Genomic DNA, 27,361 nt, shown 5'->3' with positions numbered 1-27,361 from the left:
TTCTGTGTGACATGTGGTTAGCACCACCGGAGGCTTCCTTTGGGGATCAGAATTTGCAGTGAATCCTGGAAATGAGGCAGTCCTGCCCCCCACACCCCTCCCCAGTGTTTCTTTCCCTTATTTTTGATACAGGATCCCATGAAGGTCAGGCTAGCCCTCAACTCACTAAATAATCAAAAAAGATCTTGAACTTCTGCTCCTGGCGCCTCCATCAAACACTAGGAGTATAGGCATGTGCCACACGTGCCCTCATCCCTGGTTTGGGTAGTGCTGGGTACAAACCCAAGACCTTCAGTGTGCTGATCAAGTACTCTACCAGCTGAGCTACACCCCAGCAGATTACTTCTCAGTTTTCTTCCCAAGAGATGGGTTAGTCTGGCACAAAATTACCTGGACTTGGACAATTAAACGAAGCCATTTATAAAGAGTGCCCATAACATAATGAATGTTCCAGAAGCAAAGGAAATTCCCTTCTCCCCTCCTTTTGTTTACTATTTGTCATCACAGCAGGAGGGAAAGGAGGGAGCATTTCCCATCGTCCCCCACATGCTTGGCCTGCCTGCCCCACATTTCCAGAAGAAACTTTTTTTTCCCCAAGTGCTAACCACAACTCTGCCATCCTGCCTATTTTGAGTGACTCCCAGTGTTGCTGTGTCACCCTCTGGTTATTCTGGTGACCACATGACACACTCTGCTCAGCTCCTCAGGAGACAAAGACATTCATCCCAGACCTCAAGCCATGCTGTCATTTTCAGGGATTTTCCCGACATAGTGGAGGCCAGACGGGGACAATAACAGCTTCAAAGCCAGAACCGCCTCCAAGCGGGAAGGGTTGCAAGGTAAGTAGTTTTGGGGTACCAAGCAAAGCCTCATGCATGCAGGGTCACTCACAAGGAGATTCCAGCACCCTGTGGGTAGCTGCTGCTGTGGGATTGAAGTGCAGGCCACCAGATCCCTGTTTCCTTCCCTGACATGGCACTCAAGAACAAATCGGAAATGCGGTCATAAAGGACAAGGGAAGAGGGTCTGGATGTGGGGTGTGGTCCAGTGTTTGCCAAGGATGCAGGGGGCGCTGGACTGGATCCCCAGCTGGACTATAATCCCAGCACTTAGGAGGTAGAGGTAGAAGCATCAGAGTTTAATGTCATCCTCAGCTACATAGCGAGTTCAAGGCCGGCCTGAGACGTGTGTCTCAAACAAACAACAAACAAAAACCATGAGCTAAATAAACCTCTGAACATACAAACAGAACTTGAGATCTGGAGGGGTGTAGACCTGCATGCTCTGGGTAGTGTGAGGTACCTTAGGATGGCACAATATTCTCCATCCACCTCTAGGACAGCCATGTGGCTGTGTAACAATGAGTCACTATTTGCGGTTGGCAGCGGAGGCTGTGTGGGTTCGTGGTTCAGGCTGGAGAAGAGAACCTGGCACACTGGGAGAGAGAAGTACCTCATCACTGGGTTCCGCCCTTTCCAACCTCAGTCAGGGTTTGAATGGGGGTGGGATGGGGTGGGGAGGGGTGGGGTGGGGTGGGGAGGAGAAGGCTGAGGAAAACACAGGCCAGGAAGCGGAAGGACTGGGTGGAAAGGGTCTCAGTGGTGGGAGAATCTGAATCCACAGAACAACAGCTGCAGTTGATTGCAGAATGGGAAAACGGTCTATACATGCGGTAGATTCTGGTTAAAGAATAAAAAGTGCGGGCAGACACAGGTGGATCTCTGTGAGTTCGAAGCCAGCCTGGTCTACAGAGTACGTCCCAAGACAGGCCCCAAAGCTACAGAGAAACCCTATCTTGAAAAACCAAGGGGGGGGGGAGGAGAAAAAGTACTATAGCTCAATTTAAAACATGGCATAATAAATAAATAAAAACAAAAAGACAAAAAGTACATGCAAATGCTGACCGCACCTGCGGAAATTACCCAGACAAAGACTGAGCTGCGCCCTAAGTCAGAGACACAGGCATTGGGATCCACAGACTTCTGCAGCACTGAGGAATGAGAACTCACTCAGCGATCTTCACAGAGAGACAGAGCAAGACCCAGCCCTCCCAGTGAGGACTGCGCTCAGGCCCCCGTGGATGCTGTTCGTAGGGACACCCTTTTCCTTTAGAATAGATTCACTACATTGCATTTAATTTGAATTCCACAGTAGCACTCTGGATATTTGACTTCCTCTCTGTCCTGTCACTTCAGGGCCATCTGTGGGACTTTGGCCTTGTTCTAATGAATTCCACATGTGTAATGAGACGGTGGGTATATAGACATAGAACAAAATCTGAGGAGCTCTGGGCTGGGAAGCAGTACTGGTCACCCAGAGCCACTGATTCATGACTTCTGGCCAACTGGTGGGCACTCAGAACTGTAGTTCTTTAGGGTTTACTCCACCTTGTCCATTTATAACAAGTAGACACCATGGTAGAGACTGTCCAGGTTTCTTAGGTTCCTTACTCACAAAACAACACCATATACACACCACTTACCTACAACACAGATAGATACATACCACACACATGCCACATACCCAGACATACACAATGGATATCACATATGTGCCCTACACACCCCACATTGTGCACATCACATACTATTATCCTGCATGTATGCATGCATACTCCAGCACAACATCCGTACATACAAAGATCTCCTTACAAAATCAACACTTTGACTGGGCAGTGGTGGCTCACGCCTTTAATCCCAGCACTTAGGAGGCAGAAGCAGGCAGATCTTTGTGAGTTCTAGGCCAGTCTGGTCTACAGTGAGAATTCAGGACAACTAGGGCTACACAGAGAAACCCTGTCTCAAAAAAAAAAAAAAATCACCACACCACGAAAAGGAGTTCCCTGTGATATTAAAAGTATTCAAAGATCCCTGCAGCTTCAGGACCCTAAGAGTCTGTCAGAAGTGGTAGGTTGGTGGTGGTGTCAGAAAAAATAAGCAGCCTTTCTAACTGCGCTCCCCTGGAGCCCAGACCCACATGGGTTCCTGCTTGCCCAGGCCACTGTCCGCACTCACTACCAGCTCGCCCCACCAGCCTAGCTCCTTGCCATGTTGCTATGGGGACCAGTCTGTGGCATCCTGGGCTGAGCCCCGCCCGCCTGCCTGCCTGCCTCCCTAGCTCTCCACGTGCTGGCTTTGTCAGGGCTCAGTCTCCGCAGCTGTGGCTGGCAGAAGACAACGGTGCTGCCAGGGAGGCAGGACCACCCACAGGACCCCAGGCAGGGCTGGTCAGGGCCTGGAAGCACAGCTCAGCCCTTGACATCTCTGAGGAGACCCCTCAGCTTCCTGCCCTCTGGGACCCAGTTGAGCTCTTCCGGAAGCTGTCCCTCTGAAAGTGTGCCAGCCTCCAAGGTTGCCTGCTCCGGGTGAAGGAAGGCACGGACTCCTCTTGCTTGTTTTAAAATGACTTTAATTCCCAAAGGAAGTCGGTAAGTACCCTGGATTTCAAGTGGTTTTGGGACCTGATTTGGGGGTCTGTCTGTGCGGCCGGTTTCCAAGGGGGTGGAGCTGACAGGACTCTTTCTGAGGAGAAGGAGGGTGTGTAATTTGAAGCCTCCTGAATGAGGCTGTTAGGAAGCCAGTGGGGCAGTCTGCTGTGATTATGGAATTCCTGGCTCCCACACAGAATCAATTATCTAGGTGTTTATTGAACAATATATAGTAGGTTTTGATGAGATTTCTCCACCCTTGGTCCACTCTTCCGATTTTGTTTCCAAGAACAGGAAGGGAAAATAGCGTACTTAAATAATTTATCCTTGCCTTTAAGGTCCTCACCATGGTGGGATCCCATGTCAGGGGACAAGCGTCCTCTTTTTGTTAGTGCTGCTCTCCCTGAGAGTCACCTCTAATGAAAGTGAAAATAAACCAGGAGAAAAGGAGGTCTGTGGATTTTCTATGGGGAATTGGAAGATCATTGAAAAAAAAAAACTTGCTCTTTAGGTGAACTAGGGGAAAACTTTATCAAAGGGCCATGCAGTGTGACCTGTCTGCACTGTCTGCTGAAGGCCCCTGGGCACTCCAGGATGTCCCAGTCACTCCTTCCTTCCTTCCTTCCCTCCCTCCTTCCTTCCTTCCTTCCCCTCCTCCTTCCCATCCCTCCCCTCCTTCCTCCACTCCTCCCTCTTTTCCTTGTTTTCAATGAGGTAAGACAGTGCCATGTAGCCCAGGCTAGTCTCATACTAACATGTAACTGAGTTGGAACTCCGAATCCTCTGCCTTCCAAGGGCTGATATTATGGACACACACTCCAGAATCACGCATCCAGCTCATATCAAGAGTTCTCAACCCGTGGGTCATGACCCCTTTATAGGTTGTAAGACCTTTCACCGGGGCTGCCTGGGACCATCTGCATATCACATTTTTACATTATGATTCACAGCAGTTCATCCATTACAGATGTGAAATAGCAACATGAGTAACTATTAAGGGGTCACAGAATTAGGAAGGTTGAGAACCACTGCTCTATATACATCTGTAAATTAAGACAGCTAGAGAGTTCTCATTTTCCAGAACAACTAAGAGCTAGGCATTGTTGGCTGAGAGCAGCTTGAGGTGAAAAGAATGTGTGTTTAGCTGTGTGGGGTGGCGTGGAAAGAGTAAGCTAAGGATTTGAGCAGGTTGTTATGGGCTGTATTTTGTACACAAAAGTCAGGGATCTCTGTAGCGGTAAATCCAGCTGTTCTTGGCCACAGCTTGTGGCTTTTCCTTCCCTAACCTTGTTCTGGGGCAGCGGGTAGTTTACTGAAGTGCACCTGGCTTTGAGGCATGAAATCCAGGGTTATCTAGGGTGGGCAACTGGTTTCCAGTCTGTCTGTCTTGGGGCTGGGTCCTGGGGCATCTCCTCATCCTTGAGCTCATCGACTCATAGCTCAGACTCGGGAAAGCGGGCCCGTCTCTCAGGCTCGTGGTGAGAGTCAGCCTGTTGTTGGTCTGTACACACGTGGCCTTAGGGTCAGAGCACCCACTGCAGTAAGATCATGTTTCACTTACTGGCAGCTTTTTGTGTTGTGGAAGAGCCAAGGGTACATTTGTGCCGTGAGTGGCTGGCAGCTGGGTCTGATAAGAGCTCCCCGCCTCCACGCCTGGGGGAGACATACACATCTATATCCATTTACTAAGTTAATGGATGCAGGGTCATTTCACCCTTGCGGCTTCAGATGGGTGCAGGGGCATACACTGTCTCTCAGGGAGGGAGGCTGCGTGGGGACCATCTGTACGAGACAGCGTCTGTGTAGCTGGTCACCCTCCCACAGCCTGCATGCTGAGGAACTCTGTTTGGCTCCGTCTCATGGAGTTCAGGTGGTTCTCAAACTTGGCTTTGTAGACAGAGATGATTTTGAATGACTGATCCTCCTGCCTCCAACTCAACTCTTAGAAGCTGCGATTTCATGTGTGTATCACCACGCCCAGTGTATACAGTTCTGGGAATCGAACCCAGTGCTTCATGCATGCTGCCCCATGACATCAGTCTACCAGCTGAACCACTTCCCCAGCCCAGCTGACGAACTTTTAATCTCCCTATGTCCAAAAAGTCCTGTGTCTGCTGCAGGGGCTTACCTAACCAATTGCTCAGCAGTCATAAAACTAAGGAACAGAATCCATCCTTCCTTCCTTCCTTTCTCTGTTTCTCCCTCCCTCCCTCTTTCCTTCTCTCTCCCCTTCTCCCTCCTTCCAGATAGCTCGTATAGCACTGCCGTGGGCATCCTCAGTTGCTGACAGCTCCGTTCTTCCCAGTTACCCACACCCCCAGCTTCCTAGCTCAGCCTCATCCTGTTACAAACAACCTCTAAGCACACACCTGCCATTAAACCCTGAGCAGTTTTCGCTTAGGGAGGAGCTGGGAATAAAGTCTGAAGAGTAAAGGTTGGGTCCAAGTGACGGTTAAAAAAAAAAAAAACATTTAGCAGGATTTAATGTCTGGATTGGATACCGAGAGTAGAGGCAGGTTCCAGCATCGCTCAGGCTTCTGAGTGTGTTCGTGGCTGACTCCACGCAGCTGCACCAAAACAATGCTGGAATTATGGCCTATTCAGGGCCTGATGGAGTAGGGGCGTGGCCACCCCTTTAGTGCCTTAGTTTTTATGGATCACTCTCTATTTATGCTCCGATGCCTTTTTTCTTATATCGTAAAGGGGTGGGGGGATGCCAGTCATAGACTTCGCATGGGGGTAGACACATCAGAGCTTTTTGTTATAAGTAGGAAGAAGCAATTGCTTTCACTTCAGGCTCAGATGTTATTGAAGTGACTGCCAGAGGCACCCTGTAATTATGCCCCCTGTCTGGGGAGCTCTCGGAATGTCACTTAGGCACTGAGCTGGTATTGCTGGTTCAGTTCAGTGCTAGATGATCTGTGGGCTAAGAGGACTCAACTGTCAAATATTTTAAAAAGCCCCCCCCTTTTTTTTAGATCAAGAGGTTAAGAGAAAGCCTGACTAATTAGCTACTCTCTGTTCCCTGCATTTTACATGCATGACCTAGTTGGAGTGAAGGACCCATCCAAGGTCAATGAGCTTGACTGACTTCACACACAAGCCTTTGCCTACAGGTTTGGGCACCCCGGGGCTACTTCCAGAGATGAGAAGGCAAGCGTGGGTAAAATTATGTCCAAGTTTGGGAACTATTGTTCACTCTTGACCTGAAGGCCACCGCAGTTTAATATGACCCAGAAAGTTTCCTGAAAAAAAAAGCTGTTTTTGGAAAAAGGACTCACTCTCAGCATCCCTCTCTTGGTTTCTTGGCTACATTTTTCCTTAGGGAAATTTAAGGGTAGTGAAGCGGGAATTAAAATTTCCATACATAAACAGACACAGAGACAGCTGGCTCTCATTGAACAAGAGCTCTGGGCTGGGAATCTTGGATGAGCAACCAGAAGTTTTGTGATCTTATTTGTAAATGCATTGGCTTTTTTCTTGATTATAAATGTTGAGAATTAATCTCTGTAAAATGTACGAGCTATTGAGGAACTTTGAGAAGAAAACAAAAATCACTGAATGCTCATTACCCAACACAGCCGTACAAGTGGCCCCCGGAAGCTTTTGTTTTCCTGGGTCTAGACTACCATTCTGCAGGGTGTTTAGCTGTTGGACCCGAAAGCTGGCAAGGGTGTCTGGGGGGCTGGGAAGATTGGTCGGTCTGTAAAGTGCTTACCTTGCAAATACCAGCAAGAACTTGAGTATAATCCTCAGATCTTACCTAAAGGAGCTGGGCATGAGCCGGGGGTTGGGGGTGGGGTGTGGGGCGTGGGGCATGGGGAGGATGACTTAGTCAAGATGTGCAAGCATGAGGTCCTGTGTTCACATCCCTAACACTCATGTTTAAACAAAGTAAGGTGGGGACTAGAGAGATGTGGTTAAGAGCACCTGATGCTCTTCCAGAGGACTAGCGTTCAGTTCCCAGCATCTACATAGTGACTCCCAGCCATCTATAACTCCAGCTCCAGGAAGTCTAACACCTTATGGTCCTCTGATGGCATGGCATGCACATGGTATACATACATACATGCACACAGGCAAAACATGCAGATATGGAAATTGAGGAACATACCTGATCTTGACTGATAGCTTCCCCACACACGTGCATACACATGTCTTCATACCTGTATGGGCATATACACATATCCACATAAACAGAATACATATACACATACCTGCATATGCATATACACATACCCACATAAACACACACACACACACACACACACACACACACCCCTGGGCATGATGTTACCAACTTGTAATCCCAGTGCTGGAGAGGTAAAGACAGGTGGATCTTTGGGGTTTGATAGCCAGCCAACCTTGCCTTACTTGATAAATTCTAAGCCGGTAAGAGACTTTATGTCAAAACAGAAAAGTTTATCAAGGCATAATAGCACATGCCTTTGATCCCAGAACTCAAGGGATAAGGGTGTGGTGCAGAAGCAGGTGGATCTCTGCTGAGTTCAAGGCTAGCCTGGTCTACTCAGGGAGTTCCACACCAACTGGACTACATAGTAAGACTTTGTGTCAAAACAAGAGGGGAAGGGAGAGAAAATGTGTTACACCTAAGGAATGGCACTTGAAGTTGACCTCTGGCCTCCACACACATATGTACATAGATGTGCCCACACATGCATGAGCAGGCGCACACACATACATACTTGCAAAGATGCTCCCTGTCCAAGCCTCTTGGAAGTAACGGGAGGATCTCCACCCTTCTGCTTTGTTAGTCTGGTGTTTATTTATCTTTATGGAAAGACAAGAAGCACTTGGACATTTTGCCCAACACTTGGATTCTGAAGGGTCCAGGAAGGGTTTGGGACTTGTGATTCTCAGGTCCCAAAAGTAGATGGGTAATGGAGAACACCTTGCCTTCATGACTGGAGTGACTGGTTGTGGCCCCCTAAAATGAGCAGAAGGGCAACATGGGCTTCCCTTGCTCAGCAAGGTCTCAATGTCTTTCCTTCTCCAGGAACTGCCCTTGGGGCCTGCTGTATCTTCTGTGGATAGCAGCTCATTAGTTAAGGGTTATTGACTAATCCGGTAAGGGCATTTGGCTCTCAGCCTCAGTTGTGGGCTCTGCCCTGGCAAGTGGACCTTCCCTATGGGGTTCCCAGATCAGGTCTCTGCTGCACTGCTCTCTCCTTCAAGGCCCCTTTGAGTCCCGTGTTGACAGACCCTTTGCTTTTGAACTTTGCAGAAGAGCCTGGGTTCGGGGCCTGGCTCCCGCTGAGTCATTTCTAGCTTTCTTAGTAAATAGGGTTTAGGGCCGGGCGTTGGTGGCGCAAGCCTTTAATCCCAGCACTTGGGAGGTAGAGGCAGGCGGATCTCTGTAAGTTCGAGGCCAGCCTGGTCTACAAGAGCTAGTTCCAGGACAGCCTCCAAAGCCACAGAGAAACCCTGTCTCAAAAGAACAAAAAAAAAAAAAAAAAAAAAAAAAAAGGTAAATAGGGCTTAGTTAGGGATCCTGCAGGCAGGATAGGGGCCAGGAAGGGGAGTCCTTCCTCCTGGGAGATGCTTCCTGTGCAGTGAGCTGTTTGGCAAAAGAGAGAAACCTCTCTGTTGGACGTCTGAGGGGAGCCTGGAGCCCATGTGGCCTTCCTCCAGAGCCTTCTAGTCCTTGAGACTGAATAGCATACGCAGACCTTCATGTCCTTGGTGTTACGACTTGAATCTGAAATGTCTCCCACACATCCATGTGTTTGTTTCAGTTTTTTGTTTTGTTTTTGTTTTTCGAAACAGGGTTTCTCCGTATTGTTTTAGAGGCTGTCCTGGAACTAGCTCTTCTAGACCAGGCTGGTCTCGAACTCACAGAGATCCGCCTGCCTCTGCCACCCGAGTTCTGGGATTAAAGGTGTGCGCCACCACAGCCCGGCTTGTTTCAGTTTTTTGAGACAGGGTCCCATGTAGTCCAGGCTAGCCTGAAACTCAGTATGTAGCCAAGGACAGCCTTGAGCGGCTCTTCCTTTCTCCACCTGTACAGTGATGAGTTGACAGGCACATGTCAGCATGCCTGGCTGGTTAGTGCTAGCTTCCTATTTCACCACTGACAGAGCTGTTTGGTGATACCGGAAACCTTCAGCAGGTGGGGCCTAGGTGGAGGAAGTGCGTCAATCACTGGGGGCATTCCTTGGATGTGTGTTACCCTTGGCCCCTTCCAGTCACACCCTCCCTGCTTCCTGCTCAGCCTCTGTCAAGCATCCTGACACGTTCCCACTGCCAAGACGGACTGATGGACTATGAACCTTGAAACCTTTGGCCGGGATAGGTCCCCCCTCCCTCATACTGCCTCTGTCAGGCCCCGTGTCTCGGTGACGTACAATTCCCACGTTTAGGAACACTGCAGGGCTGTCGATCCATTGTAACATGGGTCTCCCCTGCCCCAGGCTGAGGTGATTAAAACGATCGATCGGAGTAAGCCCTCTCCCTTCCCAGCGCACATCCTCCTACCCTGGGAGGAGCTTTCCTCCTTCCGACCCCGGGTCACCTCCTTGCTCTTTTCCTGATGAAAATATTGTACCTTGGATCTACGACTGCCTAGCAAATCACCCAGAATTTAGTGGCTTAGAAAAAGTAGTGGGGGCTAGGAGATGACTCCGTGGGTGATTCGGATTCCATGCACAAGGCAGTTTGTGCAGTTCTTGTCTGTAACCCCGTGCTGAGGGAGGGAAGTGAGTGCATGCCCAGAGCTCCCTGGCCGGCCAGCCCAGCTGAAAGAGTGAGTTCCAGGGTCAGCATCAATCCCTGTCTCAAAAAAAAAAGTGAAAGGCCAGCAAGATGGCTCAGGGATGGTGTCCCTTCAGGGGAGGCTTCCAAGCGAAAGAACAAAGATAGATGGCAACATCAAATTCATTGCTCACACTGGGCGTTAGTGGCACACGCCTTTAATCCCAGCACTTGGGAGGCAGAGGCAGGCGGATCTCTGTGAGTTCGAGGGCAGCCTGGTCTACAGAGTGAGTTCCAGGACAGGCTCCAAAGCAATACAGAAAAACCAAAAAAAAAAAAAATTCATTACTCACAATAGCCAGCAGACACGGATTGGAGAAGTTGAGGCAGGCTGGTTGGGTTTTCTCTCCATGGCTGAGCTCCTGCTCTCTCTTTCCCAGTGCAGGCATCTTCTATCACTGAAAGACAATAGTGGCCTGTTGGAAATGCTGGGCCTTCTAGGTCTTCTCAAGGACACAGTGTTTTTACACTTGGGCTGTTTTGCTGTCCTTTCCTCCTCGTCACAGAGTTTTCTGGGGCAGTTCTTCCCCAAAGACCTTGAAGGACACTGGACATATGCATACTTGGGTCTAAGTGGGGGCCAACTTCCTCTCAAGCCTGATGAAGTGAGTTTGATCTCTAGGATGGTGGAAGGGATCCCATATGGTTGTCTATGTCCCATATGCACTATGGTCCATGTGCACCCCACACAAGCACACAAATTAAATGAAAATACTATTAAGGTTAGGTGGACACTGGTAAGGGAAGACACCCTGTATTGACCTCTGGCCTCCACATACATGTGCACACACAGGTGAACACACATACATGTATATACTCACATCTTACACACACTCACTCATACACACACACACACACACACACACACACACACACATGCACCCATGCACACAGTAGTGAATCTATTACCTCTGCTTAGTTTGACTGGTAGGGATTTGGATATGGCTTGGTTCTGGATATAGTCAGACGGTGGCTGGGGTAAGGATCTTCCATGGTACCTCACCCCTTCACTCAGGACAAGTTGGTGCTGGCTGTTGGCTAGGGTCTCAGTTTCTTCCACATATGTGTCTCCTCAGAGCTGCTTGAGTAACCTTTCAACACAGAGACCGAGTGCACCCTGCCCCAATAAAAACTGCAGTTCTGTGTATGGCCTAGTCTAGGAAGTCATCTGGCCACCTCTGCAGGTTCTACTGGACACTTTATTTATGGTCATTCACAGTGGGAGGGGCTCTGTAAGAGTTTACCAGGGTATAGCCATCACTGGACCATCATGGGGCTCTTTTTAGGGGTGTTACCCCAAGTGGAGGCACTGCTTCCTCCCACTCTGAAACAGAGGGCATTAGGCCTCAGTTCTGCCCCCCCCCCATCCTTTTCTGAGGTAGAATCTCATTATATGGCCCTGGCTGGCTTGGAACTGGATATGTAGACAAGGCTGACTTGACTTTACAGAGGTGCGCCTGCCTCTGCCTCCTGAGTGCTGGGATTAAGGACGAGCACCAGTGTGCCTGGCCTCTGCCTTGTTTTTACGCCAAGGGCGTCTCCCTCACTGCGTTGCCACGCCCGGCCTGGCTTCTCATCTTGACTTCCTCCAGCTGATTCTGTATTCCTGATGGAATGGTTCCCAGTCCTGGTGGGACTCCACTGAGGCCTCCAGGCTCTGGGTGTGGCAGCAGAGGGACAACTGTACAGTGTTGGGTGACAGGTGCTGTGCTTCCTGGCCTGAGTTGGAAGCATCTGGGTGGCCCGAGGCTGCCTTCTCGGGGGACATGGCCCTTCAGGGAATGAAGCAAAGGCCTCTGGGCCAGACAGTGACAGCACAGCAATGGAGATTCAGACAGGGACTAAAATTCTCCAGGTACTGCCTGGGCCAGACCTCATTTCTCACGACACTTCTGACGCATGCCCTCTCCATTTTATGGAAGAAGAATTGAGACTCCGAGAAGTTCCATCCTACCAAGGACACACCTCCTGTGAGCTAAGGTTTGAGCTCCTGGAGATCTTGACCACTCTAGAGTCTCACTTCTGCATACGGCAGCTGTGTGTGTGTGCACGCGAGCCTATGTCCCCCATAGTGGCCAACAGAGTCAGAAGGAACCTGTAAAAGCTCTGCAACACCTCAGCCTTCAGCTTCTGGATTGGGGACAGTGTTCACCTTGCAAACATGAGGACCTGGGCTTGATCCCCAAAACCCACATAAAAAATCTAGGTGTGGAGTATGTGCTGTCACCCCAGCACTCGGGAGGCAGAGACAGGCAGATCCCTGGGGCTTGCTGGCCAGCCAGCCTAGCTTTTACTTGCTGCTCCAGTCCAGTGAGAAACTCTGCTTTTAAAAAAGAAAAATGGGTGGGTAGCAGAGCGGTGGTGGCTAGTTCCAGGACAGTCTCCAAATCCATAGAGAAACCCTGTCTTGAACCCTCCCCCCAAAATGGATGGACAGAACCTGAAGACTGATTCCCAGGCTTGTCTCCTGGCTCCCAGGTACAAGTGCATACAGACATATGCATACCCATGCATGCATGTGCACATTCATATACACACAAAAATTAGCTGAGTATATAGGAGTTTAGAGAATTGAGATGGTTCCATGCAAGCACGAGGACCTGAGTTCAATCTCCAGAACCCATGGGAAAGTCTAGTGTAGTAGCACACACCTGTAATCCCAGCACTAGGGAGGCTGAGACAGGAGGCGCCCTGGGGTTTGCTGAGCAGCCAACCTAGACATGTTGACTGATCCAGGTTGAGTTAAAGAGTAAGTGCCTGAGGGCAACCAGGTCTACAGAGTTCCAGGACAGCCAGGACTGTTACACAGATAAACCCTGTCTCAAAAAACCAAAAAGGAAAAGAAAAAAAAAAAGGAGGTGTAAATTCAAATCGGTTTGGACCACCTGGTGAATTCATGGCCATCCTGGATTACTTGGTGAGACTGTCTCAACAAAACCCAAAGCTGTGGGGATATATTAAAAACATTTGGGCTCGATTTAAAAAGCATTACTTGCTGGGAGGTGGTGGTGAACGCCATTAATCCCGGCACTCAGGAGGCAGAGGCAGGAGGATCTCTGTGAGTTCGAGACCAGCCTGATCTACAGAGTGAGTTCCAGGACAGCCTCCAAAGCCACAGAGAAACCTTGTCTCAAGAAACAAAAACAAACAACAAACAACAAAAAGCATTGCTCGACAGGCAGTGGTGGTGCACACCTTTAATCCCAGCACTTGGGAAGCAGAGGCAGGCGGCTATCTGAGAATTCAAGGCTGTCCTGAAATTCTGTGTAGATCATGCTAGCCTTGAATTCTCAGATATCCGCCTGCCTCTGCTTCCCAAGTGCTGGGATTAAAGGTGTGCACCACCACAGCCCCCAAAAAAGAATGCATTACTAAACTGTGTGTGGCTGAAAAAAAAAAAAAACCAAACAGCAACAACAAAAGAAGCATTGCTGGACAGGCAGTGGTGGCACACACCTTTAATCCCAGCACTTGGGAGGCAGAGGCAGGTGGATCTCTGAATTCAAGGCCACCCTGGTCTACAAAGTGAGTGCCAGGACAGACAGGGCTACACAGAGAAACCCCGTCTTAAACCGCCCCCTCCAAAGTTACTAAAATGGAGTCAAATGCCCCCATTATTTCTTGACTTCCTGAGATAATGAGGGGCCCTTCCCCTTACAGTGGACTGGAAGAGGCAGCACTCAGCCCTGCGGGGGCCAGTCCTCATCAGCCAAGTCACCGGAGGTTCTCCAGGTCTCCCGGAGGAGTCACCTTGAAGCAATCTTTCAGTGATGGAGTCTACTTCTTCCAACCGTTGTAGCCCTTATGCTGTTCCGCCCACCAAGGTTAGAAGAAGACCCAGTGGGGCTTCTGAGTCTGTCTAGCCTGGGTCACATGTCTCCTAGTGCATCCTCTTTCTGCAGCACTCAGGTCTGCTCAGAGGAGCCAACCCATCAAGCCAGATGCAGGAGGAGGATCACAGTGGTCCTGGTCCAGCCAGTTGTTAAACTTGAACTCAGCCCTGGCTGCTGCAGAGCCAGGAGCCTTGTATGGTTGTGACTAAGGATTACGCTTTCAAAGTCATCCCCACCACAATCAGATCAGGCCCTTCAGAAAGCCAACCTCCTCTCACGTTGCGTCATTGCTGCGGAAATGCAAATACGCCACTGTTTTGTGACCAATATTGCAAAAATTAGAAAGAGGAAGTTGGGTTTTGTTCTTGAGTGAGTTCAGCCCTGGAGGAGACACAGCCTGATCTTGGAAGAACGGTGAGTGGAGGTTGGCCCCTGGGATCTTTGGTGAGCCCTAACATATTGTCAGGTGTCGCATGAGGGGGGCACACAGGGAGGGAAGTGGGGGAGCACTAGAAGTCAAACAGGAACTATTCAAGGGAGACAGATGTTTTCAAGGCAGGAAGTTGCCGTGGAGTGCTAGCAGCATCTCAATTCGTGCCAATGGCCTTCAGTGGCTCACATTGGTGAAAAGATAGCATTGCTGTAGGCATTGACTGGTCAGCAAGAGAAGCTTCTGTGACTACGGGGTACAGGACGTGCTGTTGGCAGATGGAGCACAGCTCAAATTTACAGGATGGGCAGTTTGTCAGTCTGTCAGTCTGTCGGTGAAGCTCAAGAAGGGCACAGACCCAAGGCTGATCCCATGCAGTGATGACCCCATTCCAGGTGCCTCAGGTCTCTCTCCTGTCTTCTAGGCTCGGGGGAAACAGAACAGGTCTCTCTCTGTCTAAGCTGAGGAGTTGGTCGTGGGTGGCGTCCTTATCGAGGGATAGGCCTTCCCACTCCCGCTCTAGAATCTTTTAGAATCTACAGTTTAGATGTAACTGTCTAAGAAAGAAAGCTGAGTCCATTAAGGACTCTTTGGAACCCCCAAGCTATGCCTGGGCAGCTCTGGGAGTGGTAGCTTAGGATGCTGGCAGCCCCAGCTAGGGCAGGCAAGATCATAGCAGCAGAGATGGAGTAATGGGATTATGTTTCACGCTTTGACACTACAGCCTAGCAGAGGGCACAGAGGTTGGAGAGGCAGGGCGTATTTGAAAAGCTGGGCTCTGGGACTTGTGGGGAGGGTAGGGCAGAAGTCACTGTCATTGCTGGTGACCAGCGTATTTCCATTTTTCTGGGGATCACTTAGGGTGGTAGAAGATGAGTAGCTGTGGCGGGGGGAACAGACAGAGGACCCTGATGGAGAAAGAAAGCCAGAAACAGAGTTTCTGGGCGGTTGTAGAGCCCCAGAACTGTGTCTTTGGGTAGCTTCTCAGACTCTGCCTCGATTTCCCTGTCTGTAAAGTGGAATCTGAATGCTGCCAAGCTTGCTAAGGTTTAGAGCTTATGCAGCTCTACCTGGGTGTATACTGGTCCTTCCTGACACCCAGGGTGGTCTTTGTTAACCATTTCTTCCCTCCCTCCCTCCCTCCCTCCCTCCCTCCCTCCCTCCCTCCCTCCCTCCCTCCCTCCCTCCCTCCCTCCCTCCCTCTCTCTCTCTCTCTCTCTCTCTCTCTCTCTCTCTCTCTCTCTCTCTCTCTCTCTCTCGGAAGGGGGGAGCCAGAAGACAATCTCAGCAGTTACTCCCCATGACCTGTCTACCTTGTTGTTTCTGAGACAGGGCCTCTCATTGGTCAAGATATCTCCCCAGTTCCTATTGCTATGAGAGAAGAAACAGGCACAGATCACTCTGTCTGCTCATCCTGGGCCCCCAAGCCTGTGAAGGGACTGGTTGGTCACCATACAAACTCTCTGAGCTGGTAATTCACAAAGTCCTTGGGGGGATGGGTGGGGCCAGACCCAGCAAGGACAGGAGGAAGTGGTTTGTCTCAACTGGGCTGCTACAGGCCCCATGAAGCCTGCTTCTGCTCCTGGGGGTAGCAGTGGAGTCTGACTTCTGTTTCTAGAGGGATCGGTACCTCCCAATGTGCAGGGGCCCCTCTGGACTCTGCGTACAGAGGTCAAGAGCACGTTATGATGTTACCACTGGTCTGAGCTTGTCTTCGGTAGCCTGACCGATGAGCCAGAAGTGTGGCCCTGTTGCCCCATGATAAAACCAACTCCATGAACTACAACAGGGACTTTGGGTATCTTAGTGCATGTTCAGGAAGTATTCACTACACTGTACCTTCTTATGGGACCTAGGCAGGCTGCTCACGATTCCCACGTACAGATAGAAAAACTGAGTTTCCTTTGTCAAGTGACTGGGAAGGGAGTTAAAAGCAGCATTGGGCAGATACAAAACCCAGATGAGGCTGGGTTTGTGGACTGTTGTCATGGTCCAGGGAGGCTCTGAGATGGGTGGGTGCTGAAAACAAGGAAGACAGAAGAAAGCACGGCTGGTCATGGCTGTGGCGGCCTGACCAAGCTAGTCCAGGAAGGAAATGAGAGATGAGAAGGCCTTCATTCATTGCGGCCGCCTCCCCCTGTGTGCGGGATGCTCTGTGCCCCAGACACCTAGCAGATGGATGAGTGGCTAGCTCTGACAGGTCTGTGCTGGTGGGGAGCAATGCAATCGGCAGATCCTGTGTAAAATGGAGGCGGCTACATGATGGGCCGAGGGCAAGCCGGCTGCAGCCCGCTGACGTGAGGTCTGGTCTGCTCTTCCTGCTGGTGCCCTGACTCAGGTGCCAGGACAGCCTCTTCCATGACCATTATCAGGTGGTCTCTGAGGCATCTGGGCCTCACATTTGACTTTCCTTTAAAAGCCTGATTGATGAGACCCTGTTTCAATAACTCCCCAAACGGGGCTGGGCCCACTGGCTGCCATCTACATTGGCATTGAACTTAATTTACTGGTCCCCCAACACACCCACCCCAGTGGTCCCTACCATGGATACTATCTATACCACACATGACCTGGTTTGTTAACTCCATACTTGCTGCCTTTCCCTACCTCAGTATTGTTTGCCCATCTCCGAACCACTAGGGATGAGGGTTAATTAGATGCTCGGGTCCTGTAAGGCAGGGTGATCTGAATGCTCAGGTCACATGAGCAAACGGACAAGGCAGCTTTTAATTTTGCAAAAGGGTGCATTGCTGGGTGGCAAGCACATAGAGCAGGTTTTTATCCTAGTGCAGGGGTGCTGTGTCTTTTCCCAACTGGTTGGGCTTCAGCCTCACAATCTCTCTTGCTATTGGCTAGTTTAAAATTTGGTGCAAATTTGTGAGCCTCTGTGCTAACGAACACCTACTGCGAATAGAAACTTCTCTGATGAGGGTTGAAGGGCACATTAATCTATGGGTCTAATAAGTTGTCAGGAGTGTGTTTAATAGTGTCTGTCTGGCAGAATAGCAGTCGTAGGTTCTCCCTTAAGGCCTACGACATGTCTAATCACAGGGTCTTGGCCTGATAATGGTGCCAGATATGTCTTTCATCTTATGGAATGGGCCTTAAACCCAATCAGAAAGTAGTTGTTTACACCCACGATGTTCATGCCACTACTACTACAATAGTGAGCATGTCTTTTCAGGCCAGTCTTTATGGTAGCTGACAGGGCGCAGCTGGGAATGATTGATGACTACTTTCTTCCTCTGGTAACTTGGCAACTTCTAGCACTATGAAAGCTAGCTAGTGGGGATGAAACTTCCAGATCAGTGCCAGTTTTATTTCCTCCATGTTTTATGACTCTAGTACATGGCATCCTCAGCAATTGGGGCTTACCATCAAATTCTGTAGGGTAGCTAATACCATTGGCCTGTAATGTTTGGAAGTCTATGGGGTCTCATTGGCCAACAACTCCAAAAGAGGTAACCCATTCCTGGTCTGGGTATTTTACTTGTTAACCTATGGTGTTTAGGAGTTTAGTAGGAGTATTGTCACCCCATTATAGGGTAACTCCATTTTTTTTTTGTGTAACTCCATTTTATCTCTCTCTCTCTCCCTCCCTCCCTCCCTCTCTCTCCCTCCCTCCCTCCCTCTCCCTCTCTCTCTCCCTCCCTCCCTCTCTCTCTCGTCTTCTCTCTCTCTCTCACACTCTCTCTCTCTCTCTCTCTCTCTCGTGTGTGTGTGTGTGTGTGTGTGTGTGTTGTGCGTGTTAAAGAACCTTGTACAGTAGGTTTTCATATGAGCTTTTTTGAAAGGTCTTTAGTGTTATTTATCCCTTTCTGCAGTCCCTCCTCTACCTTGTCCTCTCACCCCCATCCCAATTTAATCCTTCCTGTCACGTTCTACACAGCCCCGAATGGGACACCTGTATCTCACCCCCTCCTTCTAAGGTTCTGGGATCATTGCAGAGGAGGGAGCAGAAAGATTATTAGAAGCTGGGCGTTGGTGGCGCACGCCTTTAATCCCAGCACTCGGGAGGCAGAGGCAGGTGGATCTCTGTGAGTTCGAGGCCAGCCTGGTCTACAAAGTGAGTTCCAGGACAGCCTCCAAAGCCACAGAGAAACCCTGTCTCGAAAAACCAAAAAAAAAAAAAAAAAAAAAAAAAAAAAGAAAGATTATTAGAGCCAAAGGCAACAGATGACTACAAGGAAAGTGTCCTCTGGACACAGCACAACAGTGGTATATATGAACTCACAAGATCTGTGCGTGCTCTGTGTGATCTGCATGTATGAATTCACAAGATCTGTGCGTGCTCTGTGTGATCTGCATGTATGAACTCACAAGATCTGTGCGAGCTCAAGCCAGACAAAATCCCAGTGTGGAGAGGGGAGGTGGGTACAAAATCCCATGCCTAGTCGAGGAGCTGTTGGCAACTGACAGCTTCTAGAAGAGGGAGAGTAGGTTTCTTTAAGACTAGCCCCCGCTAGGCCGATGGTGCTCCAATGCAATGTCGCACATCCAAGAACACATGAGCAGGGCAAACTGGGATTAGCTGGTTAAAAATAAAAGAAGACACAAATTTGGGTAGAGAAGGGAGTGGATGTGGGAGGAGTTGGGGGAGAGGAGTGGCTTTGATTAAAACATATGTGTGAGATTCTCAAAGAACTGATAAAAAAATGAAAGGAAAAAATGAGTGAATGAAATGAGAAAAGTGCTCCTCTGCCCTGGCCATTAAATTCCGGGAATGGGGTGGGGCCTGTAAGCAAACAAAATGTTTCTGAAGGTGGGGAGATTACAAATAGCTTTGCAAATGTCACATTCCTGTGATCACTCTTTCGATAGAAAACATTTAAGTTCCTTGTAATTATGACCTTCACGTGGGCACCCGGCTCTTGTGAAGTGGGAAGACCTGGGCATATAATTGAAAGAGAAGGAGCCCCATCTCATCCCATAACCCTCGGCCAGGCACGTGAGACTCAGTAGGTACTCGAGGTGAACAAATGAATGGTGGAACTGGAGTCAACGTGCCAGTGAATGTTTAGAACCCTTTCTAATATGCCTACATTCACACAGAGAGCTACGCTTTGACTATGTGCAAATTTTTAAAATGTAAAATGAACATTGAGATTACAGAAAGCACCATTCCACCAGAAAGCAGACCTTACTAGACTAGGCCCATCACATCGCCACGCTCTACCGCCCTGGACCTGTGTGCCCAAGTCATTGCACTTCACAAGACCCAAGTCACCATCTTATCCCACTTCACAAGATCTGAGTATCCAGGTAACCTCACAGGACCTGAGTAATGATATCATTCACCTTTCAGGACCCACAAAACCAGAAATCTACTACACAAGACGTGGGATCAGGTCATTCCATCTCAGAGGACCTGAGAGTCCAGGCTGACCTACCCACAGGACCCGAGGGTCCTCCATGTCATTCCACTTTATGGGACTTGCTATCCCTTGACCTCCACACTCTTGCTGTGGCACACTCATGCCCTGCCCCCTGCACACAAGCATGCATATATACACACAGTAAACAAAAATATTGAGTAAACATAGATGTGGAAAGATTAACTGAGATGGAAAGATGGCTCACAGGTAAAGGCTCCTGCAGCCAAGACTGACAGGTTGAGTCAGTCTTGTAACCCTGGAGCCGGCATGGGGAAGGAGAGAATTGACTCCACAAAGTTGTCCTCTGACTGCCACATGGTAGCTATGGCTCTTACTCACACACACAAACAAATATCTAAGTAGATATAAGAGTGATTTTATTTTGAGATTAAATGAGTCAGGCCTGGCAGTGCATACCTTTGATCCCAGCCTTCAAGAAGCAGAGATAGGCAGATCTCTGTGATCTCAAGGCCAGCTTGCTGTTTATAACAAGTTCCAGACAAGCTGCATGGTAAGACCCTGTCTCAAAAAAAAAAATCAGATGAAAAAGTTCCCAGATTTGACTTCCCAATCACAGCCACCTCATGCAATAAGCAGCTCCGTCCTTGATGTTCTGTAGCCCTGGTGGCCAACCCTCATGCATTCCTGAATTGGCAACCTGTGATTTTCTGTCAACCTAGCTTTAGGCCAAAATTATCGCTGTGCTTAGTACTTAGACTCCCTGGTCCTGCCATTGCTGAATGGGCTAGAGGCCTCCGCTTGTTACAGTGTCCTAAAGTTGTTTTGGGTGACAGTAATCTATCAGATGCATATGCTACATTGCCTATTAGGACGTCCAAAAATGAACAAAATGGCTAATCAGGGTGTGGGGCTGTATGCTGTCCCATGCTTTCAGGAATCTGTGTAGGACCATGCTGTGGGCCTTCTGAGGAACCCAGGGCTGAGTGTGGCCCTGGTTTTTTGTTTTTTTTTTTTGTTTTTGGTTTTTCGAGACAGGGTTTCCCTGTGGCTTTGGAGGCTGTCCTGGAACTCACTTGGTAGACCAGGCTGGTCTCGAACTCACAGTGATCCGCCTGCCTCTGCCTCCCGAGTGCTGGGAATGGCCCTGGTTTTCTAGGAAATAAGGCATATAAGCAGGACCTTGCTCCATGTGAGCCCCCCGGGCTAACAAGGGCCACACTGCCTTGAAGATGGATGAATAGGCTGGAGATATACCACAGAAGTAAATGATGAGCTAGCGCACAGAAGGCCTTGGATTCTAGCTTGGGGTGAGAGCAGAGGGTGTCTGCACGTCTTCCTATGAGACCAGGCTGCTGGAGCCTCTGGAGCTTGATGTTCCTGGATATGCAGGGAATTCTGTCTTTCCCCTTCTGCTTCCCCCATCTCTGGATCTGTCATCCAGGGAGGTGTCTATGGCCTAGAAATGTAGCCCATGAGAAAGTCATTTGCTGAAACTGTAGTAATAATACCAGGGTCACCAGGATGGTCCTCCATGCTGTGCTACCATTCACTATCCCTAGCCCCAGACCTAGGTGACAGGATGTACAGTTGGGCCTTGATCTTGTTTGAGAAGACGGGGAGAAGAGGGCAGTGGCACAGAGAACCAAGGCTGTGCACTGAGCCTTCAACAACAGGTTGGTGGGCGCTCTCTGCATGGCTCCCACCTTTGAAAGTCACACTCCCGGTGCTGCACCCGGCCAGGAGTAAACTCCGGTGTTCTGAGATGTTGACATCTTGCTGTGAATTCTCAGAGCTCTTCCAACCCCCCCCCCCACCCCGGCGTGGTTCAAATAAAAAGAAACGGTTCCCTCTGAGTATGGTGACTTATGCCTGCAGTCACAGCCCTGGGGAGACAGAGGCAGGAGGATGCTGAGTTTGAAGTCAGTGTGGACGATAGCAAGACCCTGTCTCAAAAAAACAAAAACAAAAAAAGATACTGTGTTGTCTTCTTCACTCCGTTTGCCCTCATACTGCCCCCCCCAGGTCCCACGAATACCACCCCCAACTCCAAGGGTTGGGACACCCACTGTATTCTCAGCAGATGGTGGATTCTTAGCCACAGCAGCAGCTGCTAGACTGATCACTCCCAGGTTCCTCTAGGTCGTAAGGTGACATTAATCATGCTGGGTGCTGGTTATCCAATGTGGGCTGAGCAGGCTAGAGGCACCTGGAGCTTGCTACTTGATAGATTTCGTGGATCTTCTTTTCTGTTTTTTCCCCTCAAGACAGGGTCTCTCTGTGTTACCCTGGAACTCACTCTGTAGACCAGGCTGGCCTTGACCTCAGAGATCTATCTGCCTGCCTCTGCCTCCCGAGTGCTGGGACTAAAGGCACGCGCCATTGTCGCCCAGCCTTGGTGGGCTTTCAGTGTGAAGCTACTAAGTTAAGCCAAGGAGAAGCTAAGCAAGGACACAGAGTGGCTTGCCTACAGCTATTCTGTCATTATCCTTAGATACAGTCCTAATGCGTTTTTACTGTTCTTTCCTGATGTTTCCAACATCCTCCTCAGTTATGAGTCAGTTTCAACTGATAGGGCTTTTGGTTTGTTTTTTCCATCATGACTGGTTATATGTGTATCTGGTATTTGGGAGGAGGGATTCCCCCCCACACAAGGTCTATGTAGTCTCTGCCCTCCCACATGGCCAAGGATGACCTTGAACTTCTGGCCCTCCTGCCTTTTCATCTGAGTGATTACGGGGTATATCACCACATCCAGTTTAGCAGAGCTGGGGACTGAACTCAGGTCATGCATATACTATGTAAGCCCTCTACCAACTGGGCTACACCCCCAGCCCTGCCTGGCAATTTTTAAGAAGATGCCAGGCATTGTGGCTTTTTTGTTTGTTTGTTGTTATTGTTTGCGTTTTTTGTTTGATTTTTTTTACCATGCTAGATGATAGATATTATAGAGTTTTCTTCAAGTATAAAATTAAATTGTAGATAGTTTGGTCTTCCTGTAAAGTTTGTTAAGTGGGATGGCAGAGACGGGCCACTGGAAGGTCAGTAATTGATCTCCCACCACCCAGGCAAGACCCTCCTGAGCACTGAACCTGGCACCCTGCAGATCTGCAGTTTTCAGGTTGGACGGTGGTCACAGGAACCTTGCCCTGTGTAGGTGTTGCAAATGCTCCCCGTGGTTCTCTGTAGGGCTGTTCTTTGTCCATGCTTCTGAAGTGTCTTCGCACGTGTACCCAACAGCCCTTGGGAGCATCTCTGCAGATCTCTGGGTCTTTTTCTGTGAAGCTCTCAGTCAGACTTTGTAGCCAACTGGACATCTTCTCACCTCTGCGCGCCCACTGGGCTCTCTTTCCTCCTCCCTGGATCACAACAGTCCTTAGGCAGTCATCCGAGACAGCAAGAGGTCTCACCCACTGGTTCCCAGGTCTCAAGGCTTGTGGGGCTCTGCTGTCTCAAGTGTGGCGTAAACTTTCCTTTGTATGGTAGACAGTTACAGACAGCACACCACTTGTAATGGGCATTTTCATCTCCATTTGATGTTGACTCCACTAAAAATAAATCCAGTCTGAGCTGGACAGTATTTGGGAGATAGAAGCAGAGAGCATCAAGGGTTAAAGGCCAGTCTTGGATCCTTGGCAGGTTTGTCCCCAGCCTGAACTACATGTGACCCTGTCTCAGAAACAAAGATGAGGTGGGAAGATGGCTCAGTGGGTAAGGTGCTTGCTGTACAATGTGACAATCTGAGTTCAGGTCCACAGCACCCACAAAGAAAATCTAGGCATGCATGATAGCCAGTTCCTATAACCCCAGTGCTGAGTAGACAGAGAAAGAAGAACCCCAGTGTAGCCAAACTGAGCTCGGGTTTAGTGAGAGGCCATCTAAATAAGATGGAGAGTAACTAAGTACGACACTCAGTGCTGACTTCTGGCATGCACGCAAACACAAACACATGTCTTGACCTTCAGCTCCCCCTTCAGTGGGGCCGAGCCAGCCTCTACTCTGCCAGATCGCAGCCTCTGACCACACCGAGCTGAACTCAACTCACATTCCTTACAGAGCTTTTCATTGCTGTGTCATGTCTGCCTTCTGGAAACTTGGAGTTTATCTCCCATACTATGACAAGAATGCAGCAAAACATGTATTTTCTGTTTGGAAGTCTAACGTTTCTGTCCAGCGAGGCTGCTAAGAATGTAGCGTGACTTCTAGTTACTGTTTAGCTTGCTACCATCTTGGAGCATGCTCAACAAACGTTTTTCTGGCTGAATTTGACAGGTAAATTCGCTTACAGTCTAGCTACTACAGATGTTTGGACACCTAAGACTCACTGGCCTTGAGGCAGTGTTATAGAGTAACCAGAGTAATAAAGCTATTTCCTTTAAAGAAAAAAAAAAAAGGATGTGACAGTGACGCTAACCAATGAAAACTCTTCCTGGAGCGACTTTGGAGTCACTTACTGAAGAGTCCACCCCAAGGTAGTTTAGACACAGGATGGTGAGAGCCTACGTGGGTGGGAGGAGCTCTGTCCGTTGGCTCAGAGGCAGGGGAAGCCACTGACTCTGTGCCTGTGTGGAGGCAAGGCAGTCAGGTGTAGCTCCAGGACAAGGACAGACATTTTCTCCCTGTGCGCACAGGGGTGTGAGGCTGGCATCTGCACCAATGGTTCCAACCCTGCTCTCCGGGGAAGGAAGTGAGGAAAGAAGCTGCGGGCCAGGGACTATCTGAGAGTGAGGGAGGGAGGGAGAGGCAGCATGTGCATCGAGCTACCGCGTATCCAGTGTAGGAACAGTGTGAGTACGTTGACTGTGTGTGGGGCCGCCGTGTCTAGTAGAGCGTGGCTGTACGAGCTACTGTGTGAATAGCAGAGCTGCTTTGTGTGAGTGGTTAAGACGGCTGCTGTGTGGGGACTCTCCAGTGAGTTGTGTCTGAGTGACATCTGAGTGACAGTGCTAGACAGGACTATGATGTGTCCGGCTCTCCTAAACCTGGGCGTTGCCTACACATTCCAGCTGATCCCTGGCTCCAGGGCACTGCTCACGCATGGGCACCGACCCTGGTACCGTCCTGGTCTTCTTGGGTCACTTGTGTGGTCTTAGAAACCCACAGTGAGCCAGCCTTTCTTTCTGTGCCTTCCATCTGCCCCGAGGAAGCCTGGGTTCTGCCCTGGGTTGGCTATGGTGGGTGGGGCCTAAGGTGTGTTTCTTTAGCTCCTTCCTTTAGAGCTGGGCTTTGACTCTTCCAAGCATCATTCTCTTTTGTGTTTTTCCAGTACTTTCTAAACAGCTCCACTTACAATGGTCTGGGCAAGAGATTTTCAATAGCCAGTTGTAGTCTCCGTTGGGCAATCCAGAGCCCAGGAGGAAGCAGGCGCCTGCCCGTCAATCTCTGTCAGCCTCATTGGGCAACAGCATTGGGTAACAGGTAAGTGACTGTTGTCTGCAGCCCCCTTGTCGTCCGAAGCTTCCCTTTAGCGTCACAGGGATGATTTCAGAGATGGTTTATCTCCCTATAGTCAAGTCTCACCTTTGACTCTCCTCAGAGCTGTTGATGAATTCCTTGAGCTCTGAGAATTGACACTTGACTCTGTCTCCTGTGTAGTGTGCAAGTGTCATGTGAACTACCTGTAGTGCCCAGGCCATTGGATTCATCTCCTAAGAATGTCAGGGTTTAAAAAGCTGTGTGGACACAGTAGTGTGTTATTAATGAAAGCCGCCACCCTTCTGCTGGGTGTGTCACTGTTTCACGAATATATTTGAAATTTATTAAACAGCCAGTAGCCTCATCCTAGGAAGGTCATACAGCATTCCACAGGATTACTTCTGTGTGGATGGGGTGGGGTACATCCGTGTGCATTCGTGAGTGCGTGAGTGCGTGCGTGCATGTGTGTGTGTGTGTGAGACAGAGAGAGAGAGAGAGAGAGAGAGAGAGAGAGAGAGAGAGAGAGAGAGAGAGAGAGGTCACATCAGTGTTTTCTTTTGTTTTTTGAAGCAGGGTTTCTCACTAGAACTCACAGCCCCCACCCCTACCTAGCACAGGAATTACAGGCAGTCACCACACCTAACTTTTGATGCTGGGTCTATATGTCTGAAATCAGATCCTCATGTTTGCATGGCAGCAAGCACTTTACTCACAGACTCCTCAGGCCCAGGATTACTTTTTTTATGTAGATAAAAGCCTTACTTTTCATATAAAACATGTTCCCTTTGCTATTCTCTCAAAGCCTGTCTGGATAGGACCCAACTGAAGCCAATGGGGTGTCCCACACAGCCCCAGCCTGCCCAGTTGTCTGACTGAGGTTGACTCTCTGGGGGTTGCTTTCGGTGAATGTACTGATCAGGCATCTTTCTCCCCAACAGGAAGTTCCTGACCAGCCTCCTAGCAGAGCCCAGTGAGTCCGGCTGTGAAGATGGAATTGGGTAGAAGCTCCTCAACTCGCGAAGAAACCATTGCTCGTCTTGGTGCTGGGCCCAGAAGCTCTCCACTGGGGAAGCTTCAAGCACTTCCCATTGGGCCAGGTGCCCACCCAGGGGCTCCTGGCAGCTCAGCTTCAGCGGGGGACAGCTCCGTGGGGGAGCCAAGTGGTGCCATGAAGATCCCCAACAGGGACAGTGGGATTGACAGTCCATCGTCCAGTGTGGCCAGTGAGAACTTCCCCTGTGAAGAGGGCAGTGAGGGCTCCCCAGGCCCTGCCACACTGGGGCTACACCCTGTGACAGCTGTGGACAGCCAGGTCCCACAAGACACCCCCCAGGAAGAGGAAGATAGTGGCGTAGGTGAGGAGCCTGATCCTAAGATCACCCCTTCCAGGCCAGAGGAGAATGCTGGCTTGGCTCAGGTAAGCTTCTCTTCCTTCCACATCCAACACAGGGTGCCTGGGCAGCACTAGAGATCTGTAGTGTGTAACATCCACACCTGTGCTCAGGAAATGTACCCACACACTCACTCCACACAAGGGAAATGCCCGGGATGGCGTCTGCCAGACAAGGCTAGGTGGGGCTCAGATACCTTGGGTGTGCTCATCCATGGCAAGTGAGTGTGGTTTTTTCCTCATTGGTGGTGGTGGTGGTGGTGGTGGTGGTGGTGGTGGTGGTGGTGGTGGTGGTGTGTGTGTGTGTGTGTGTGTGTGTGTGTGTGCAGGTGTGTGCAGGTGTGTTTCATAGATAGTTATTAACTCTCCTTTAAAAGTTTGGTAGAATTCGTCAGCAAAGCCACCTGTACTTTAGCCTTGGTGGAAAGTTTGGAATTATTGATTCAATGTCCTTATTCATTTCCTTTTTTTCCAGATTATTTATGAGGGTTCTTTTTTTTTAGGTTGTACAAATTGTTAGCACATAATCGAATTTTCTTATATCCTTTTCATTCACATCACCAATTGTAACAATACCACCCCCTCTTTCATTTCTGACTTCAGTAACTGAGTCTTCTCTCTGTTCTGTAAGGTAACCTAGATAAAGTTTGTGAGTTTTCTTGAGCTTTTCAGAAAACCAAGTTTGACTTGGTTTCTCTTTTGAAATTGTTTTTCCATTCTTTGTCTTTATCTCTGTTCTGATCTTTCTTACTTCCTTCCTTT

At 49.4% G+C, this 27,361-nt stretch overlaps 1 protein-coding gene across 6 annotated transcripts in view; it reads left to right on the top strand.

The window, feature by feature from the left end:
* Nucleotides 1-718: 718 nt before the first annotated feature.
* Fgd3 (FYVE, RhoGEF and PH domain containing 3) overlaps nt 719-27,361 on the top strand; it is a 66,181-nt gene continuing 39,538 nt past the window's right edge. Inside the window, exons 1-3 of one of the 6 annotated variants that reach the window (XM_040755948.1) lie at nt 719-839; nt 25,061-25,212; nt 26,148-26,626. In XM_040755948.1, the coding sequence (XP_040611882.1) occupies nt 26,198-26,626 (429 nt within the window). In that variant the 5' untranslated portion in view covers nt 719-839; nt 25,061-25,212; nt 26,148-26,197. Of the gene's footprint in view, nt 840-2,939; nt 3,428-14,211; nt 14,446-24,271; nt 24,582-25,060; nt 25,213-26,147; nt 26,627-27,361 lie in introns of those variants that run through there. The other 5 variants (XM_013110671.3, XM_005066319.4, XM_021224929.2 and 2 more) reach the window with 5 other exon arrangements.

The sequence above is a fragment of the Mesocricetus auratus genome, unplaced genomic scaffold (assembly GCF_017639785.1).
Source record: "Mesocricetus auratus isolate SY011 unplaced genomic scaffold, BCM_Maur_2.0 Super-Scaffold_100013, whole genome shotgun sequence".
In the NCBI taxonomy this organism is placed as follows: Eukaryota; Metazoa; Chordata; class Mammalia; order Rodentia; family Cricetidae; genus Mesocricetus; species Mesocricetus auratus.
The sequence above is the reverse complement of the archived record's forward strand: the minus strand, read 5'-3'. Positions and strand labels throughout refer to the sequence as shown.